The 20463-nt window shown below is 36.9% G+C and overlaps 1 protein-coding gene across 3 annotated transcripts in view; it reads left to right on the top strand.

Annotated features, from left to right (window-relative positions):
- The first annotated feature begins 12379 nt into the window (after positions 1 to 12379).
- The window catches only part of ADGRD1 (adhesion G protein-coupled receptor D1), a 142273-nt gene continuing 134189 nt past the window's right edge, over positions 12380 to 20463 (top strand). Inside the window, exons 1-4 of one of the 3 annotated variants that reach the window (XM_061355368.1) lie at positions 12380 to 13228; positions 13325 to 13361; positions 15842 to 15925; positions 19093 to 19188. In XM_061355368.1, coding sequence (XP_061211352.1) covers positions 13160 to 13228; positions 13325 to 13361; positions 15842 to 15925; positions 19093 to 19188 — 286 coding nt within the window. In that variant the 5' untranslated portion in view covers positions 12380 to 13159. The remainder of the gene's footprint in view (positions 13229 to 13324; positions 13362 to 15841; positions 15926 to 19092; positions 19189 to 20463) is intronic. The other 2 variants (XM_061355372.1, XM_061355371.1) reach the window with 2 other exon arrangements.

Below are 20463 nucleotides of genomic sequence, written 5' to 3'. Positions count from 1 at the left end.
ATGTTTTCCAGTGGTTGAGTTTAAGCAAAATAGTTTTTTTCTATGTAGTCAAGTAATGAGGAAAATAAAACTTGCATCCTAAGACCATCTGTACTGAATAGTTACATCAGTCTGTATCAGTATTCTACTGTTACTAGGACTGAATTGGTGAGACCTAAATCCTTTGTTGCAGTACTGACTTTGCTCTACTTGGTTGCTCTGTGATTTGATCAGGTTAATCGTGGGAGTTTTGTTCCCTACACACTGGTGAGTTTTCCAACACGAAGATCTCTATTTTCAAATTGTTTTTTAGTGACTTGTCAGTACAGAACTTGCTCAGCTTAAACTTTCAAAAGCAGGATGAGCCACTCAGCCATTTATTGTTCCTAGTTCTGGTAAAACTCTTGGATGTTTTAAGTGTCCAAGCCCAGAGTGTTGTATTAGAAGAGCAGTTGAACTAGTGCAAGTACAAAATAGGTAAGGCAAAAGCTTCAGTTGAAGAAACTGGTAGAGGAAATGTTTTGCTACTTTTCACTGAACCTTTAAATGCAGGAGTATGAGAGGCTCCCTTAGGAGCTTCAGTGGCAACCCTAGCTTTAAGGATGTTAAACAGAATATTTTTTAGAAACAGTGGAGAACACTTGTCTGCAGAAACAGAAAATACGTTTGCCAGGAAGGATGAAAACTGCCCCTCCTATGCCTGCAGGTTAAATTTGTCTTTTTCCTTTAGAATTGATTCTGTTGTTTGGCTCATACAACCTTAGTCTAAACTAGTGGAGGGAACAGTGCTGAGGCAAATTGTTCTTCATATCTTTGCTTTCCTGAAAGAAGAAAAAACTGTCTAATAGAAGCCAGTTATTCTGACCTGGGGTGGTAGCACTGGTTGTTTTATTCACCTCGTTTAGTGGCAGGAGCTGATTGCTATCAGTCCTGATTTAAGAGGGCCCTGTGTCTTAGAAGTAACTGAAAAGCTAAGTCTGTTCCTGCTTTGGTGAGTTGGTTTTCATATGGGTGCATTAAACTATAGGCCAGTTTTGTATATGTGGTCATTTTAGCGCTAAGCTGAAAACTTTGCCTTTAATAATGTTTTTCCTAGCACAAGCATCTATTTGAGCATGTTGTGAAGGAGTTTTTCCTTGAATGTGTCTTGTAGCACTTCTGATAATTTACAAGTGGTCAAAATCAGGAAACATTCCTGATATTTGTGTTGGGAGGATATGGATGACTATGCTGTTCTGTACCAGCAGCTTTTTCAGAGAGCACCTAGGTCCTTAGACTAGGAAAGGCAGTAGTGGTTCTGAGTCTTCATTGCCCTCTGATTTGTTGGCAGCTGTCCCTTGGTGCAAACTATTGCCTTTCCAGCAAAGATGGCAAAAAAAAAGTCCAGTTTCCTCATTTGATTTATAGCTCACTTGACTGCTTGATAAATGGTACAGGTAAACTTGGAAGAATTTTAAGCTGAAGAAAGCTTCATAGGATAAACTGTTGGAAAGACTTCATGGGACTTGCTGATGATTCAGACTGTACTCTTTATATGTCTAGTTACTGAATGATTGTAGGAATGTTGAGATAGAAGGCTTGTTATTTGGTAAGGAGTCTAAATCTTCGGGTACAGATCTGAGTATTCAAGCCCAATAGTTTTAATTGGGTTATGTGGGTAACTTTCTTGTATTTCACAAAGTGAATACGTTGTTCAGTGAGTGAATGCCACTTTCCAGAAATTCTTATGTTTTACAAGCTGCATCACTAAAAAGGGCCAATGTTATATTGGAGCACTAGTTCAGTATAGGAGCAGGTTGTTTGATTTTGTTTTGATTAGCCCTATGTTGATGTCTACATTGCTGTGATCCTGGAATTCTGGGATTTAATCATATTCCTGTATTTCTCCTACTTGCTTGGGGTGCAGGGAGTATGAGAACAAATGTCCTCATACAGAATTTCATATTTTATAAAACTAACAAAAGTTTTAATTTTGGATCCACTATCTCTGAAGTCACGGGCTTAATATATTTAATGCAAATATTCAAAATTGAATTTCCTTAGTATAGAAGGCATGAACTCGGCTTACTCTTAGTTGTCTGTTGACATGTTAATCAGGACTGAAAAGGTCAGCTAAACTTTTCAGCCACAGAAACCTCATAAGATGGTTGTGATAAATAATATTTAAGAAAACTAATCTGTGTCAGCCAATGTCCTGATCATGATTTTCTAAGTGATGGAATCACTGATTATAATCTGAAGCATCAGGATCTCTCTTGATATGACTATTTAAATTTTCTGGATTTAAGTATTAAGCTAAAGGTAGCAAGTGAAGTGACAAATGTAAATAGTTCTTGTTTGGTTTCTGTTTCTAAGGTGAGAAGTTGCTGGAGCCAGTGCCACAGTCTGATTCTTTTCCCAGCTGAAATACTGAGTTCTATTGTGGTTACTGTGTATCTTTTCACTATGCAAGCCCAGTGGTAACTTGGTGATGACTCTTTCACATCTTGGTGACATTTGAAAAAGAACAAGGGAGGGAGCATATGTGTGTTTTCCTTATACTGAAAATATGAGAGACAGCTTTCCTATCAGGCTTTTTTTGATGGATTACACCATAAAACTGCTGAAATTTCCACCTTTCAGATTGCCTTTGCAGGACAAGTATTTAGGGGAAAGAAAGCAAACTAAAGAGGCTTGTTCAATTTATAAATAAAAAGGTGGATCATAGTAAAGGAGAACTTTTACATACCCATTGCCTTTTGATTATGCCTTTTAATTACTTGTATCAGTTTTACTTGAATACCTGAAATGATGTCTAATTATAAAACTTTTTTCAAGATGTAGCAGACAAGTGCAGTAGTTACTCAACCATCATGTATAAAAAGAGAGCTGTTGGAGATGCATCTGTAACTTGAAGTGCAGAAGTTGTTGGCCAGGTATGTGAGGAACATTGAGGAATGCTTTTGTGGTACCAGTTGCAGCCGCATGGTGGGGCACACTGTCTGCGTAGCTGCTTAGCTCCAGCACTATTGTGTTAAGTCGCAACATACCTGTTGGGGCTGCCCAAGTGTCATGTATTCCAGAAGGGATGCTCTTAGGTTTATTAACAGTAGCAATAGCTATGCATATGCAGTAGCAGATGCTACTTGATAAAAATTTAAAATGGGAGTATGTAAGAAGTTTGTGGGTTTGTTGTTTTGTTGTTTTTTGTTGTTTTTTTAACACTTTAAATAGAAATTTTAATAAGGCTATTTTACTTTTTTTTAAGTTAAATCCATTAAGTATTTGAAAGAGACCAGGACAGTTAATTATGGGACATTTTTTGTTTTTCTAATGCTGTTAGCATAGCACTGCACTGGCACTGCCATCATGTACTTGTTTCTTTGCCTACTTTATAGTACATTTAGATTAAAACATAAAAAATTGAAATTTATAAGGAACCAGCCAATGTACTGATAACTGACGTGGAATTAAAGTATAGCATTAGTGTGGGGAAATATAGTATCTGTACATTAAGTGCAAAGCAAAAATATGGTAAGGAATACATAATAGTTAAATCTAGTTACAGTACTGTGTTGTGTAACTCATGTCTTGATCTCGTAGTCAAGTTGAAGTATAAATAACAAAATTAATAGAAAGCTTGAAGAGCTTGCTGTAAAGAAAAAAGCTTGAAGATCTTGCTGTAAAGAGACTGTAAATAAGGGAGAGAGATGTCCCTCCACTGAGACCTTCAAATTTAACATGGGGGCCAGAAGAACTGCTGGTAAGATAAAGCAAGCAGAATGTTGCATGAGGCAGTGAGATGACAACTTTGTTGTAAAGGGCCAAATTTGTGAGAAGGAGTATGAAGGACCTCAAAAGCGGGAAGAAGAAAGCATTCTACAAGGTGGGTTGCCAGAAAAGGTATGAAGAAATATCTAGAGAACAATATACTCCTATGTTAATAGCGTACTAATGATTAATAATATAAAATACAGAATTTCATGGTTTAGTGGTAGACTTGACAGGGTAACTGTAGGTGTGACTTGGATCTTAAAGGCCTTTTCTAACCTAGTTGATTCTATGATTCCAAAACTTAACTAGCTAGTAGCCATTTTACTTAATAGAAGTCTGCTGTGGATTTCAAAGCAAATCAATGAAGGCAGTAGGGGGAAAGAAAGATGCAGATTGGAGTGGGAGGGGAAATGTCAAAACTGTCCTGGCAACTGAGAGTGTCTAAATGGTACTCCACAACAGATAATTTAAAATAAAGACTACCTAGTATCCAAGAGATTGTGAGAACTTCCTGTACCTTTACATGAGAGGGGCTGATCACCCACTGCTCTTTGCTGGAAAGCACTTAAGGTAGTGCTGATGTTATGCCATAGCAAAAAGCTTTAAATAGAAGAAATAGAACTAATAGAACATAATTGAGTAGGTTCCATCACTTGTTTTGTGCCAGTCAGTTGACTTTGCTGGAACTTCTGTGATTTAGATGTAAGCTGCTTAGGAAAATTAACACCCTGCAACTTGAAGATTACTTGTCAGGTAGATGTTTTGCCACTTTCTTGTAGGTGATTAACTTTGCAATTTCCAGATAGGTAAACAGCTGGGGCATTTAGTACCATGGGAAGGATAAATATGCTTTAGGCATGTAACATTCTGTGTTGCAGTTTGGAAGACACATACCCTGGGGCAGGCTTTTTTCTATTACCTGTTTTATTGCTTCTTCCCTTTTAATTCATTTTGCAAGTGCTTGTCAACTGCTTCTGTTACAGGCTTTTAAACATGTAGGTGCTGTCTCTTTGATAGGTGTGTAGTGCCTTGTACAACCAAGACCAGGTCCTGACCTGGAAGTTTCAGTGCAACATGTGAAGAAAAACTTACTTTTCATGGAAATATTCTAGATCAGACTTGCAGAATAAGTGCAAATAAAAATGTATAGGTATAAAAATCTTCTGCATTTGTAAAACTAATAGAAGAAAACTGTGCTATCTGCTTGGGTTAATTATGCTTTCAAAACTTTGTATTTCAGTTCTGTTGACCTCTATTGAGTGGATACTTGCCTGCTAGTGGTTTACCACTAGCAGAGGACTGATGTTTTTATCCCCACTGAGCAACTGGTAAAACTGGTATAGATACATGGCCTGTATCTCTGATTACTCAAAATCTGACATTTTAAGTTTTGTCATGCCATTTTGACAGGTACTGCCTTGACTACAAAACTATTCTATATTCTACAGATGTGAATGTTGATGTAGGTATTCCTTGATTATTTTATGTCCTGTTGTTTACCCCAGCTGAATTAGCATGTGCTAAAAAAAGGGTTGGAGCCCAAGAGAAAGAAGGGAAACGATATCTTGAAAAATCAGTATTTCTAGTTAAGAAGGATCTGAAGAATGTCATGTGAGTCGTCTCCAGCTGCAAGTGACATCTGAAATGACATTTACTTAAGTCTATGAAAATCTCAGTTACAAATCCTCTAGAAAAAGAAAAGAGGTGATTTTTTTTTTTTTTTATCTCTATATCATGCCTGTTTATGTGGTCAAAACCACATTTTGAACATTTCATTTTATTTTAGTTTGCTTTCCTGCAGTATGCAGTAAAAACAGTGGCAGATATAAATGGGATTTTTTTTCTTTTATTTATTCTTTTGAAAACATAAGTTTAGCTAGTTCCATGATTTTAGGGTGTGTTTTGTGGTTTTATAATCTTTGGGATGGCTCTTGCAGCCAACATGTGATTTCTCCTGTCAGATTTATAAGCATTACAGCACAGTGATGACTGAACCAATAGGAATCTCACTGGTCAAGAGAGTGCAGGCAAGAGAATTTGTGCTAGAGTTTGGTTTATGTATTGATCCTCCTATCAATGGAGAACTAAAACCCCAAGACTCAGTATCTGAAATTGCAGGGCTTAGGCTGGATCTTCATTCTGGAGTTCAGTTTTCATCCTTTTAAATGAATGGGTTGCATGCCAGATTTGATGACTCTTCAGATCTGGCAGATTTGGAAGCAACTGCCAATGTTTTAGTTCGCTTTTTGATTTCAGGCCCCACCCTCATTGCTTTTGCCATTTAAGAGTAAAAAACTACAAAAGACAGGAACTGTGCTATTCCGTATAGAATGGAAAGTCTTTAATATGCACATCAATAATTAGGCTCAGATGTTCTTACTGCAGAGTAATTTGCATTGGCTTCTGGGTGTGTTCTCTCCATTTGTGCTTGTAAACTTGTTTGACAAAACAGCTGAATGAAACTTTCATGGAGTTGCTTTTATCCAGAAGAGCAACAAATAATTAAGTAAATCTGTAAGAGGAAAAATTGGCACAAACTTGAAAGGCAGAAGTTTATAATGACAAAATACGTAGGTAATTAAGAAAGTCTCACTGCTTGAATGATACCAAAACATACAGTTACAAGCAATGGCATTTTGGCAAGTAAGATTTGGTTTAATCACGTAAAAAAGAGTCTGTATAATGTTTAATTTATATCATTATCTAATTACATGTAAGCTTGACATTAACACTGAGATAATTGGATTTGATTAAATCTTTGGGATTTGCATAAAAGTCTAAACTATTTTTCAAAACCCAAATGTTTTCTTCAGTGTATGGATAAAGATGTTGAAGGCACTGCCACAGTCTGCCACAAGTCTAATGAACAGGATGATAGAGTAAATATACAATAGATAAGTCTGCTAACTATTAATTAGTAAATGGGCCTTTATTCAAAGAAAAGTGAAATGTATAATTGTATGATGTCATTAACCTGCTTACTTGGTCTCTGAATCATCAAGTTCTTAATGTTTTCAGAAAGAATACATTAATCAGATTCACATTACATATATAGCACAGTAAAAGTATTTTCATCTGATTAGGCCTAAATTTCTTTCTCAAAAAGCTGTATTTTGTTTTCTGGCATCAGTCAGCAACTTCTCATTTTCTTAATTAGAAAAATATTTTTCCATGGTAGTGTTTGCCTTTTTGAATGAACTCCAGGATTTTTTGTTTGCTTTTTCCGCAGTCAGAACTGTTTAGTTTGTGCTTTTCAGTATAGTCAGACAACTTCATGCAGTGTTTTCATGAGTGTAGTTTATTTTCTGATTAATTTTGGCAAAACAGTCTTTACCACTTGATGTATCCTAACAACCGGATTATGCAATGGCCACTGCCACCCTTTGATCATCTTCTGTTAGTTGGCATTGTGCAAATAAGAACTGTAATGCCTGGAGATTTTCTACCTGTGAAGCTTTCTTCATAGCTTTTGTGGTTCTTCACTGATCTGAGAATCATTTGAGTTGCTCTTCAGCAGCTATCTTTCTGCAGGTGGATCCATACCAAAGTGGGGGACCCAGTTAAAAGCTCATAGTAGCTTGTTACGCTACATGTAGTAGCTGCTTATTCGCAACATTATCTTTGAGCTCTTGAAAGTCACAACTTCGAGGAGCTGCACTTCATCAAGAATAAGCCTGTTAATCACAGCAGTACTGTAAGGCTAATAAAATCTGTATATTCATAACTGTTTCCCATGCTAGTAAAGCTTCCATGTCCCTCCCATAGCATGCATTCTCTCAAAGGCAGTAGTAGCTTTTATAGTCTGTACAAAATCATGCATAATTGTTTCCCATAAGATCTAGAAAGTCTTGCTTTTATTCTCTTTTTAATTAAAGTTGTTCTTTATAATGCATGGAGGAGCTTTGTTGGCTATGTATTGAGAATTCAAATCTATATTTCAGGATTTGCATTGAAAGTATTAGTGTTGATACTAGCCAAAGTTGAAACTGATTATGAGGAAAAAATGAGAATTATATCCATGATGTCATAGCAAAATGCAAATGGATGGGACTGAAAAAATAATCTAGCTCATCCTTCTGCTGCAGGGTAAGACTGTTTTCATAGTTGACAAGTGTTTGTCTAGTCTGTCCTTCAATACATCCAGTAATGGAGATTGAGCAGCCCTTTCTCTCATTAACTCCTGTGATGTTCTACACCAACACCAAGCTTTGCTACCTCTTACTCCTCTTTGCTGAGTGTGGAAAATCAAATTTGGCTCTTTACACATGATCAAGTCCCTCTGTACTTTGTAGCTTCTCACTCTTGACTCCTGGTTTGCTGGTGACCCTGTCCCCACACCCAAGCACACAAAAGTTTTTATTTTTTCCCCCTCAAGAACGGCCTTAGTCATCTTGTTCTTAACCTGCATTTATGTAGTGAGTTTATTATTTTGACAGTTGTTGTACCTAGGTTTGAGACCCAGAAGAGACTGTTACTGCTCTAGGCAGCATACAAACTTAAGAAATGGTGGCTCTTTCCAGGGAACTTTAGATCTATGAGTTCATTTCTGATTAAAAGCCAAACTCACAAAAGAACACCCAATTCCTCCGAACCCAACATCCTTTTAATAGATTGTGTAAAAACAGGTTGATAGGACGTTAAGATGAAATTCATCTTGGGCCTCAATGCAAAAATAAGTAGTTTTGTAGTTCAATGAACTGAATAGTGCAAAGAGCAATAAAAGTAAAACTGTAGCAAGCGTTTGCATAATGTAGCAACCAAAACTAATCAGATTCTTGGTGTGGTAGACCATGCTGTCTTAGTAATCAGTGTTTAAGTCTCGGCTGTGGTGAAGTGGCTTTGCTTGCAGGCAGTTAAGCCTTAGAAATGGGGGGGAAAGCCAGTGTAGCAGCTGTGGCCACAGTCCCCAGTTTAGGAAGGTGACTACACAATCCAGAGACAGCAGAGGCTGTGGGACAGGCATGCACACACAAGTGGCAAGGCAGGTGACTGACACAGCTGGTTTTCATATCAGATCATGGGAGTGCAGTTAGCAGGGGCAGCATCTTCATCCTGTATTGTTTGTCCTTGTACAGTAGCTAGAGGGAGAAAACTTCGCTGAGTCAACCTTGTTGAGTGTTAATACTGCAAGAGTTTCTAAATACAGGTCCAGTGTGCTGCTTTGGTAGTGAATATGTCAAACTTGGTCTGAGAGCTAGTGCAAAACCTTCCCATTGGTACAGTCTTATCAAGACCAACTTTGTAAGAATGAATGGGGTTGGGTTGGTTGGTTTGTTTGTTTGTTTGTTTTAATAATCCATTTGGTTATCAAATGTCTTCCTTGGAATGGACTCACAAATCTATATTGGGGTAAGATGGTATAAGGAAAAGGTAACAAACTGTTAGAGGTGAGCCCTTAATCTATGAACCTGTGTCTGCTTTAGAGGTCTGTGAATAAATAACTTATCACAAAAATAACTGCTGCTGTAAAGGTGTGCATTGACAAGGTGGCAAGCTTAGTACAGAATCTTATTCTGGTTCCTTGCAGTTGTACAAATCTAGTCAATTTGCACCTACGTACATCTGAGTAAAGAGAGTTGGTAGAAGGATGTTCTCTGTAGCAAAGGTTAGCTAAATTAGTGTATAAAATTATGAGGGGTTTTGTGTAAGCAAATTATATCAATTCTGTAACTACTTACCTTGGATGTTCGTAACAAGCTAGAAAACTCAGCACTAAAGTTTTGAATTTAAGTGGATGAATGTTGATATATCAGCTGTATCCACCATATTAATACTGTCCATTACTGACAGAGAAACAGATTGATCAGGGAGTCATTTGAATCCAGAATATTTATTAGTTTATTAGTACAGACTCTGATGTTAGATAAGTTTTACAAAATCTAGCTAGTGGTTATTCTTAAAATAATGCCTAAGATGTTTGTTAAAACATTTCAGTCCCAATTAAGCACCAGCTCTCTTGTGGAAAGTTAATGATTCCAATGAAAACAAAGGAAGAAAGCGGTATTACAGATTGTCTTCTCTAGTATAAAGCAGTCTTTATAGGATTATTCTCCCTTGTGATTTACATAAAGATTTTTAACTTCAGGTTATTATTCATTTCCTGACAAATGTCAGGTACTGCATTTGCTGATTTTTCTGTTTCAATAATGTATTATTGTCATTCTGAGTGAACACGAAGTGAACAAGGAAAGCTGAAAATGGAGCTGAAGAGTTTAATTATTGCATGATAGGTCACAGTCACGTTGCTCTGAAGTGTTGCAACCAGCATCACCAATATGTAACAACGGAGCTTCTTTTCTATTAATCCTTTGTCTTTGGAAGGCTCCCATTTTCCAAAAAATAAAAGGTAAGGGGAGGAAAAGGGGGTGTGGAGAGAAACCTGGGGCACATCATTTCCCAGTGCCGTTTGCAAGCCTGTGGTTGTTGTTATAGATCACCAGGCTTTCTGTTCTGTATAGGGAGCTCATTCTACCTGTTAGCAAATGTCTGAGCTGCAGTATGTCTCCTCCCTGGCCTTTCTGCTGCTCTCTACTTAAGTGGGACAGAAAATCTACAGGCTTTAATGGACCCCCAGCACTGTAACATGGGGCACAGCTCTAACCCCTTTAACAGGGCCCCAGAACATCTGGTGGGAGAGCTGTGCTGGGAAGAAACCTATCCAGCAGGCTTAGTGTGGGCTGCCCAGTTACCCAGCATATGCAGACCTTTGTGCTTTTATTGACACGTAAGTACTTTAAATGAACATTATTTCATCTGCAGGTTCTCTGATTGTTGAATCAGTTACTCCTTGTGTGCCAGATGCCCGGTGCTGCCTCTGGTCTGTGGTGGAAGCAGTGTGACTTTTCAGATCAGGTTTCCAGAGGATCACAGGAATACATTCAGAATTTGTTTCTGCAGATAATTTCCGATGTCTGCTTGCAATTTGCTGTTTCCACAGAAATTTTTGGCAGTGTACATGTTTGCTTGGATTCTCACAATTGTTTTGGTAAGCATATTCTTTCCCTAGACAGGCCTCTCTTGGCAAATATTTCAAATTCCTGTCTTTCTACATTTTAGCTTTTTTCAGGATTTTTTAGCTGCAGCTCTATTATTTCTAAGGGTGTCTCTATTTGTCATTACATGAAATAGAATTCCTTGGATTTACTCAGAATTCCTCCTTTTCCTTCAGGATATAGAAGAGTTTGTGGCTAACAGTAATTAGAGAGGGAGTCAAAAAAACAAACAAAAAACCCTTACAGAGAAATGAACAAAAGTCAGACTGGTTTAAACTACATGGGGAAACTAAATTTTTGAAGGAACTGAAATTCAAAACGTTCAAAATTATTTTGTTGCAGATAAAATCTGAGTTACAAAATAAAAAGTTAAGCTTTTTTTTCTTTCAGCAGAGAGGTTTTGTAGTATTAAACTTTTGGTAACATTGAAACATTCATATGCCACATGAATGTCCACAGTTAATTTTTATCTCTTCAGTCTTTGGACCCTGGAGCCCCATGTACTCCCCAGTCATTTGCGAGGGGCTAGTTACCACCAGAAACTTTGGAAGTTCAGTATCCATCCAGGGTATGGATAAACTGAGTAAGTCAGGAGCACAGCTACCACCAGCTGATCTTCCAGCTGTATAATTTCTATATAAAATGTCATCGTAAAACTGTTTCATCCTCAAAGTTAAAATCAGCTAGAGTTTGGTGCAGAAGCTGTGATGAAGTAGACAAGTAATAGGGCTAATATACTCTAAGGAATAGAGCTAAGTAAAGGAACTGGGCAAATAGAGGCTGATAGAGATATCTGGAGAGTTGGGACCAAGAGTCACAAAATGGATGGGAAGTGAGGGAGTGTAACTTATGGTCAGAAGATAAGGCATAAAGAGGCAGCGACAGGCTTGGAAGCAGGAAATGTGGTCACTTTCCTATAACCAGGAGCTTATGTGTATATTGATTTTAGGCAAAGAATGTTTTGCTGTATGAGTAAGCATCTGGGGCTGAAAACAAAATCCAATATATTGACCTAGCTTTTGGCAAAAGCAAAGGTAAATAAAATAATTTGATTTCTGTTGCAATATTAACATGGTCTGTTTCTGATATTTAGTTTCTAGTCTTGCCTACACCACCTTGAAATTGCTCATGAGGATAAGGAAAAGGGGAGAAATGAACAGGGAAGGAAAGCTTATCTATTTTTGTTAAAAGTACTACTATTACAATTTATTTCACTGAAAATAGAACTCTGAGGGAACTGAAAACAAGATTTTACCATAAAGGAGCAGATTAAATGAAGACTACCCACAAGTTTTAGCTGCTTTTTTTGTTTTCTGTGCAAAATGATGGCTAATATTTCTGATGTAGTATAATTGGGAGGCTTTTAAAAATAGTTTAAATGTAATTATCTTTTATATATAATAGTGGTAACTATAGAAATATTTTCCTAGTTCTACTGGTTTCATTGTTCAGCTTTGAGCAAATCAGTGAAATCTTTAATGCCTCAGTTTCCCCTTCTTGATATACAGGAAAATTATCTCTTAGAGTGCAATGTAGTTTAATTCAGTACTTTTTTCAAGTTATGCTGCTTTAGGCAGAAATACACTCTTTTGTTTTAATACATGTATCTTAGCTTTCCTTCAAAATCTCCTGCCCAAAACCTGTTTTGTTTTTCTTAAGTGTTTGAATTAAGCACACTTGTTGTGCCTTTGATTCTTCTTAAGTGTGCAGCTTGCAAAGAGTAGTAATCTCTTTTATGTGTTTGCCGAAGCACATTGATTTCTTTCCACTTGTTCCTAGCTGGCTGGTGTTAGGACCCAGAAAAGAGACAGCAGCAACGTGATATAAATAGAGTACCAGAATGGGACAAAGTTTGAGGAGAAAGTATGACATCACTCAGACTTGCTCTCCACCCAAAAAGATCTGGGATGGAGGTACAAACGTGAGCGGGACAAGTGAGGAGTTAGCAACTCTTTTCAGTTCAGTTTCAGAGGAATAGTGAGAGTTATATGCTGTATGTGCTACAAGGAAGTATGTTTTCTTGCTTGCAAAACTAAAACTGGCTTCAGATCTCTGACAACGTGAAAGTAATTTGAAAGGAAAAGGCAACCATAGGAAGAAAGCTGAAAACAAGATCTTTTCTTTTTGGCACAGATTGTAACAGAAATATTTGACTACTTTCCATGGAACAGTACAACTTTTGGATCTGATGCACATTTCTTTTAATTTTCCTCCAATCACAGTAATTTATTTAGAGTTAAATGAAGAGAACAAAGTGTGAAGCAAACAAACACTACTTAAAGGTTTGGAAGGATATTTTGCCATCATTGAAGGAATGGACTTTTTGAATCTTCATGGAAAATGCACCTTTTAATACAAGAAGTAGCAAAGGAAAATCTGTGATTGAAATCTTATAGAACTTATATTTCAGTTTTACTTTTAACCTTAAATAGACCATGGAGAACTTATCATCTCTGCTCTCTTGTCATTATTCTCTGCTGATTTTATTTCAGTACAAATATCAGGTAATGTTCTGAATATGGTCAGTATTGAGATATATTTGGATTCCTCTTAGGAAGTTTTGCCTCACTGTGTCTCATTATGTTCTGTTTTATGTCCAGGTGTATGGAAACTATTCCCAGTTACCCAAACACCCAGGTAAGGAGTGGTCTATTTGCATTTTATGATGATGTGCTTACGTGTTTATTTGCTTTTTTGGTTTGTATTTTTTAATTTTCTTAGCAGCTCGAAAGAAACTGTGATCCTATATTTAATATCAACTATATATTAAAAAATGTAATAGTCTAAAGTATCAGACTGTACCAGTCATTTTAAATTCAGTAACTTACCTTCTGAAAATTCTGTGCAGAATGGAGAAAAATGGTTTGCATTTGACAGATAGAAAATATAAACTGTTTATGTTTTAGTCCTTTCTTTCAGCATGACTTTTTGAATCAGACCTCTACTCAGCCTGTTTTCTTTTTCCCCTCAATGAGTTCAGCATTTTCAATTCAATGATTTACAGTTAGATATGCCAGCTTGTGTACTTTGCTGTAGTTTTGCGTAGCTTCAAGTCGTCTCCCCTCCTCCTAGTCTTCATGCCTTAATTTAAGTTGGTTATAGACCATATTAAGGATCTCTCAGATGTTTTCAATGTAGAAAAAACTTTCCTAAAGCTTACTTGGTGTCTGTGTGTAACTACAGAATTCTTCTGGTTTTATATAAATAGTTTAACCTCGAGCCTCATGGTGGTGTACAAGTACAATTTTACTGCTTTAGCAATGCATGTATTGCTTTGTGCTTTTAAATTTTAACCATATGTAATTATTTTCAAATGAAATACAGTGCGATGTGGCAAAGCTATGTTATCTGCTATTACAGTAGTTTCACCCCCATTAGTTGCTTTTGTTCTGCCTTGACTGGAAAGCAAAGAAGTACAGTCTCGAGGATCACTGGCTTCTAGCTGATGAAACGGGGGGTGGGGGGGGTGGTGGTGGGGGGAGCTTCCCGCACTAAAGGTGGATGTTACACAACACCTAATTTGTGTGTAATGCTTTCTGAATTGGAGCTAGACTTGTAAAGAGGTCCTGTGGTTGTTCTAAACACAGTATAGTTACCTATTGAAAGGATATTGCCGTGAATGCAACTAATACTTGGAACAGGTATTTGTTTTCGGAGATCTTCAGGAGGCTGATTGGCTGGTAGTCTGGCAACAGCGTGGCTTTGTACAGTTCAGAACTGGGAGCTGGGAAGGCCACAGACATGTGGGTCTAGGCAATTCACTTTGCTGCATATCTATTTTCCTTCCAATTATTTTTGCGCATTTTTGCAACCTTTTAAATGTAAGCTCCTTAAAATAGAACTGCTTCTTAGGAGTTTGATGCCAGCTGTGGCTTTGTCGCTATGCTGCTACTACTGCTAACAATAAAATTCTTGTGCCACGTTATGACAGGTTTTTTGGCATCAAATTATTTTCTCCCTGGATTCTTCATTTCTATTTGTCTCAGTATTTTTTTTTCTACTACCTCTCTTGACTTTAATCCTTTTTCTATTTTGATACATAAAGATGTTAATGGGAACAAGAGATATTTGTATATAAGCGCACTGTGAAACAGCAGGCATGTTCTGTTCTCTGTGGAGTAGAATTAGTAGTTTGATTAAAGCCAGATGGAGATATGTTAGCACAGGTAGGCTATGTGGATGCTCTTAATAGCATAGCAATTTATAACTTCCTTTAGCAGCAGTCAGAATATGTTTTTTGAAGATAGAACTTAAGCATGTGTGCAGAAGTAGTTTATGGGAATGCAAAAAACCTTGTTCCTAGATCCTGTTTCCTTGGCATGCTTTGTCATGCTCGGCTTAGTTGAGTTTGGGTTGCCTGGAACTTTTAGTCTGGGTTTTGTATATGCTTATTCTGTGTCGCTATTTGCTTATGTTGGCAGTACCTTTCTCCTTTTGTTAGCAGTCATGCCTTTCCCTGTGTCTTCCAAATATTTAAAGGAAAGGTATAGGCACAGAATCTCATCTGTTTCTCTGAAGACATCACCATCTGTGGTAAGACAACTTCAAACAGTTCTAGTCAGGTAGGCCAATAGTAGATCCTGATCAATTATGAATCATTTGTTAGATATTGTTTAGGAATGAAAATTCCTAGGAACTCCAGTTTCTCAAGTCAGGGAGAGCTGAGTTACCTATGAAGGAGGCAGGAGTTGTAGTAGTATGCTATAAAGGCTAAATATTCTCCCATGCTTTCCTTTCTCAGTGCTTTGTACTATCCATGGTGTGTTTAGAACTATGAGTAATGTTTTGAGATTAGTCTTGAATGACTTAACTGTTACTTCAAAAAGTGCAATCCAGTATAGTAACAGGGATTTAGTCAGAGATTGTTGCCCATTTTAAGTGCAGTTAAAATAAAAATCAGTTGAGCTTTAAAACCAGATTTTCTGGAGTGATCAATCAGATGGTTTTAGTCTACTCTGCCATTTTGAATTATCATCTTGCTTATGTGCTGTACTTGACTGACATAAAATATTGTGGTTAACTATTGACTTCCCTTATTGCTTTCTTCTGTGGCAAATTTGACTACGCTCCTTGTTGGCTCTTAATTTAATAACCTTTTCATCTGTATTTCTTGAAAGGGTTCAAAGTTCTCGCATCAGCTTCCCATTACTGGCCATTGGAAGATGTGGATGGAATTCATGAATTTCGGGATACAAATGGAGGTAGATAAAGGATTCGTTGACAGTGGCAATAACATAAGTATTTGTGGCAGTCTGTAAGTAGAAGGGGATCAGAAGAAACGAAAGGGGTTAGGTTTTATACCACTGCAGTTGAGATTTTTATTTTTTTTCAGTTAACGTTTTTGTAGTGCTCCAGTGTCCAAATGGTAATGTATGTGAACTGATTTTACAGAGTATTCTCAGATGTTTTATGAGCTGTCTACGCATTGTTAAGGTTATAGAGAGAGAAGGTTTATGATGCAAAGAGTCATTGAAATCACATTGAGATTGGTTGCTTTGGTACATGCTAATACACTCAGTAACTGAGATAGCTGGCTATGCTGGCAGTGAAGTGCCTACTGCTTTTTTGAAGGAGTTAAGTGCCCAAATTCTTCCTGCAATTTGAAATTTCCATGTACTATCTACAGAAAGAAAAGTGTAAGTTCTTATCTGTATACTGACCCACTTCTGTCTGCTTTTGGGTATTCCCTTAAAAGCAGTATTGCACCATTAGTTCAAAATATTTTTTTCCAGTCAAGCAAAATAAAGGTAGTTTTGGTAAGACAAAACTCTCAGTGATTTGAAAAAGTCAGTTGTCAGGACCACAGGATCCCTGAGGGAATGATATTAAAAGGCAGTTTGGTTGGATTTAGCAGTTTTCTCATTCTGATGTTTCACATCAGGACCAAAAAGGGTGGTGGAGGTTTTCTGGGGATGTGCAGGTGATGTAATTAGTGGAACTTTGACCAAACCACTGTATCTGATTGCAGTGTTATGGGCTTGCAGGGCCATTCCTTTCAGATGAAATTTTCGGGTATGCTCTGTCTCCTTTTGAGACTCAAAGGTCCCTTAGTATTATTCACATGGAGTGCTTTTTCTCCTCTGACATTTTAGTCAGTTCCAAGTTCGGTTGATGTATGTTCCTCAGTATTTTCTACACTACGGCTACCACCTTAGCAGTAGAGCTGCACAGTTCTGTACTTGTGAGAGGGGTAGCTGCTGTACTTCTACTGGTTACTGCAATATCTTCACTCAAAGATGCAGAAGATTAAATCTGGAGTTAGAGACCTTTACAACCTTACATGAAAGATGTTAAGAAAATTGTGAAGTTACCGCTACTTATTATGCAAAAATTGCACTATCAGTCTCTGTTCCTAAGTAGGGAAAAAGATCCATGTGTTGTAAGCGTAGACTTTGACCCATCTTACCACAAAACTTCTTAAAGGAATGAAATTGGCTCACCAGAAATAAATCTGGGCAATATTCTGCTCCCGTTAGAAGCTGATGGCAGCATTCCTTTTGACTTCAGTAGAATCATAATTTGGCTTACAAAAAGTTACCATGTGAGTTCTCAAACAGTGTGTTAAAGTATTTTTCTGACACTGTAGTTTCAAGAAGAGTAAAGCTGTCCATATCTAGCACTGTTATAGCACTTGTGTTACAACAAAGTTATTTTTGAAAGTGTCTGAAAGAGCGCAATAGCAACTGGCAATTAATGTTAGATTATTTTTCAAGTTATGTTAAATTACTTCAGCAAAATTCAGAAATCTTTTCAATTGTATTTTGTAAAAGATAGAGCAGAGCATAGAAAGTTCCTGATCCTACAAACCTTCACTTACAGGAATAGGACTGGCTCACATGAGCAATCTCCTTTGACTGCTATAATGACATTGTGTTAAATAACTACAAAGGAGCCAGCTGTATTACTTTGCTAAAAAATGTTTGGAGTACTTTGTCTTACTATTGTTAGCAAAGGATATCAGGAGCAAAAAATCTCACTCTCTGCAGAGCAACTCTGATAATGTTGAGTTTTTCTTTAGTATACTGGATAGTTAAAATTCTTCAGTTGCTTATATTGTGTCTTATAACACACAGCTATTACTTCAGGTGCCTCCAGCAGAGTTCTTATGTATCTGTCTGAGATTTGACTTTGATATACCGGAAAAGTTTTCTGTTTTTAATCTAATGCAGGTGACAATTTGCTTGTTTTTGATACCATTCTGATTACACAACTCTTCTGTTTTTTGCTAGAGCCTGCCTTGTTTTTCCACTCATCACATCATGCAGTTATTTTCATTCCATGTTTCTCCTCTTAAATCCTTGAAGCATCATAATCTGTCCATCATGTTAATCCATTTTATTTGTTGAAGTCATTGTGTGTGAAGCCAGATTTATATCTCTCAAAGCATTTGTGTTGTGAGTGTCAGTGAATTAATTTTATCATCTCAGCAGTAGAAGCAATTGAAGGGAAACAATCAACTTAAAATATAACAAACGAAAAAAGATGTGACCGTGTTCAGGTTTCTCATCTGACCCCTTGTTTTCCACATCTTTTTATCTGGAGGTGTTAGCATGGTTTGTTTTTTTTTTTTCCTTTAAGAGCCTTTGCCTTTCCCTTGTATAAGCTCAGTTGGCTTAAATCCCACAGCAATGTCTGTTTACTTCCATGGGCATTCCCTCAAGCTCTGTTTGCCTGCCCAGGGTAAATAATTACAGTGGGCAATGTTAAATTATCAAAATTAAAAAAAATGGAAAATAACATTTTATTGTCAGATATAAAACAGTTGAGGTATTTTTTCCTTATGTTTAGATGGGCTTTCTCATATTTTAATATGTGCCCATTGCCTCTTATCTCTTCACTGTATATAACTAAGGAGAGTCTGGCACTATCTTTAGTGTCACTGTGTGTTTATAAACATTGATAAGATCCTGAGCTCTCTCATGTCCAGGCTGAGCAGTGCCAGCATTCTCAGCCTTCCACTGGACTTGCTTCCGTAAGTGCATGTCTCTCTTGTACTTGGGAGTCCAGACCTTAAATTGCCCATAGTTTTTGCACCAGTACAATATTTTTTGGTATAATTGCAGAGCTCCTTACCAACAGGATCATATTTCAGAGCTCTTCATCAGCAGTTGTATTTTTTAATAGCTTTCCTTCTCAGTTTACAGTGAGAAAAAAACAAATGTTTAACTGATACTGTATTTACCTTGTGTAGTTAAAGGATGTAACATTCAAAAGTATACAAGTCCTTAGGAGAAGTGGTTGCATGATAATTTTAAAGGCCACTGATCAACATCTGTATGTTGAGAGATATGAACTGGTCAATTCATTACTGATTGTGTTTATTCATTGTTTTGCTTATTTGCTTATTTTCTTTTGTTGTTCCACCCAGCTCTAAGAATCCACAACTTCACTGTGCTTCCTTCCCATAACTCTACCTTTGTATATACCAATGACTCTGCCTACTCTAACTTCTCTGCAACTGTAGGTGAGGATTTACATATTTTTTGTTCTGCGTTTGTCAAGGTTGGATGGTTCTTGTAACATTGGATTCAAAGTTAACACAGTTTTGATTCATATGGTCATGTGGTAAAGGTCTGTTTATGCTTATATTGTCATCTGTTATTGAAAAAGCACTCCTGCAATGTTACCTGAAGTACCCTGAATTTCTGGGAGAGATATTAACATGCTAAGCAGTAGCCCATGGGAGAATGGGCCCCAGTGGTCCTCTGAAACTGGTAATACTTGTATTACACTTAAAATAAACTGAGATAACATTTCAGAGGAACATAAAGAACAATAGGTCTGTTTTTCTTATTGCTTGCATTTCAAGGTTAGAAGGAAAAAGAAGCCATTTACTTTTCACTATTTCTTAGTAATTTCTAAAGGACACATTAAGACAAAAACAAGTAAATCTGCAAAGCCAGGAAGTAAGATTTTGTCAACCATGACATCTTTGATTAACATGATCAGTTTTGTTTTGTTTTGGGTTTTTTTTAAGGCAAGAAGCAATCTGGGTAGATACGTCCTTTTAATATTTTTTGTCTTTTTTTTACATCAACACACCAGGAGAGAAAAGGAAAACAGAAAATGACAACTCTCAGGGCAGAAACCCAATGATTGGATATTAGCTACACAAGCATAATCTTAGCAATTTAATTTAAGTCACTAGCATTCATACTTGGGTAGGTGCAAGCGTCCACTTTATGATTGTGTTTTAACTCACATCTTCTTTACTTCTTGGAAAATCTGACCTAAGGAGAAGGATGGAATGATAAAACTGTCATTAGGGCTGCACAGATTCTTGGAGGTTTGTATTTGAATGCTAAACCCACTATTTTTCTACTTTCTAACAGTGAAAGTGTGCTAGCAAATGTGAACTCTATTAAAAATGAACCTCAAATGACCCTAATTCCATTCGCTGCTTTCTTATCTGCTATATAGGCCATTTTCATAGTTCATGCATAATAAGATATATTCAGTATAACATTAAAAAGAGTGACATCAGTGGAAAGGGAAATACTATGGAAACAGACATGCATTACCTTAGGAGTAAATCTGGCTAGATGAACTTAGAATTCAGGTGACTAAAGAAATGTTTGCTTCATTTTCTAATACACACTCAAATTTTTAAAAGAAACTAAATTTTATCTCTCAGTTAGAGGCAAAACTTGTTGACTTCTTCCTCAAAGAGGGGAAGATATGAAATGAGACTTATCTGTATGGTTCTTGAAAAAACCCAAACCCTACAAATGCCCAGGAA

The sequence above is a fragment of the Neopsephotus bourkii genome, unplaced genomic scaffold (genome assembly GCF_033783945.1).
Source record: "Neopsephotus bourkii isolate Nb327-2 ecotype Australia unplaced genomic scaffold, CSIRO-AGI_Nbou_v1 NB_795, whole genome shotgun sequence".
Classification (NCBI taxonomy): Eukaryota; Metazoa; Chordata; class Aves; order Psittaciformes; family Psittacidae; genus Neopsephotus; species Neopsephotus bourkii.
Note: the sequence above shows the minus strand (reverse complement) of the source record. Positions and strands in the feature narration are given on the sequence as shown.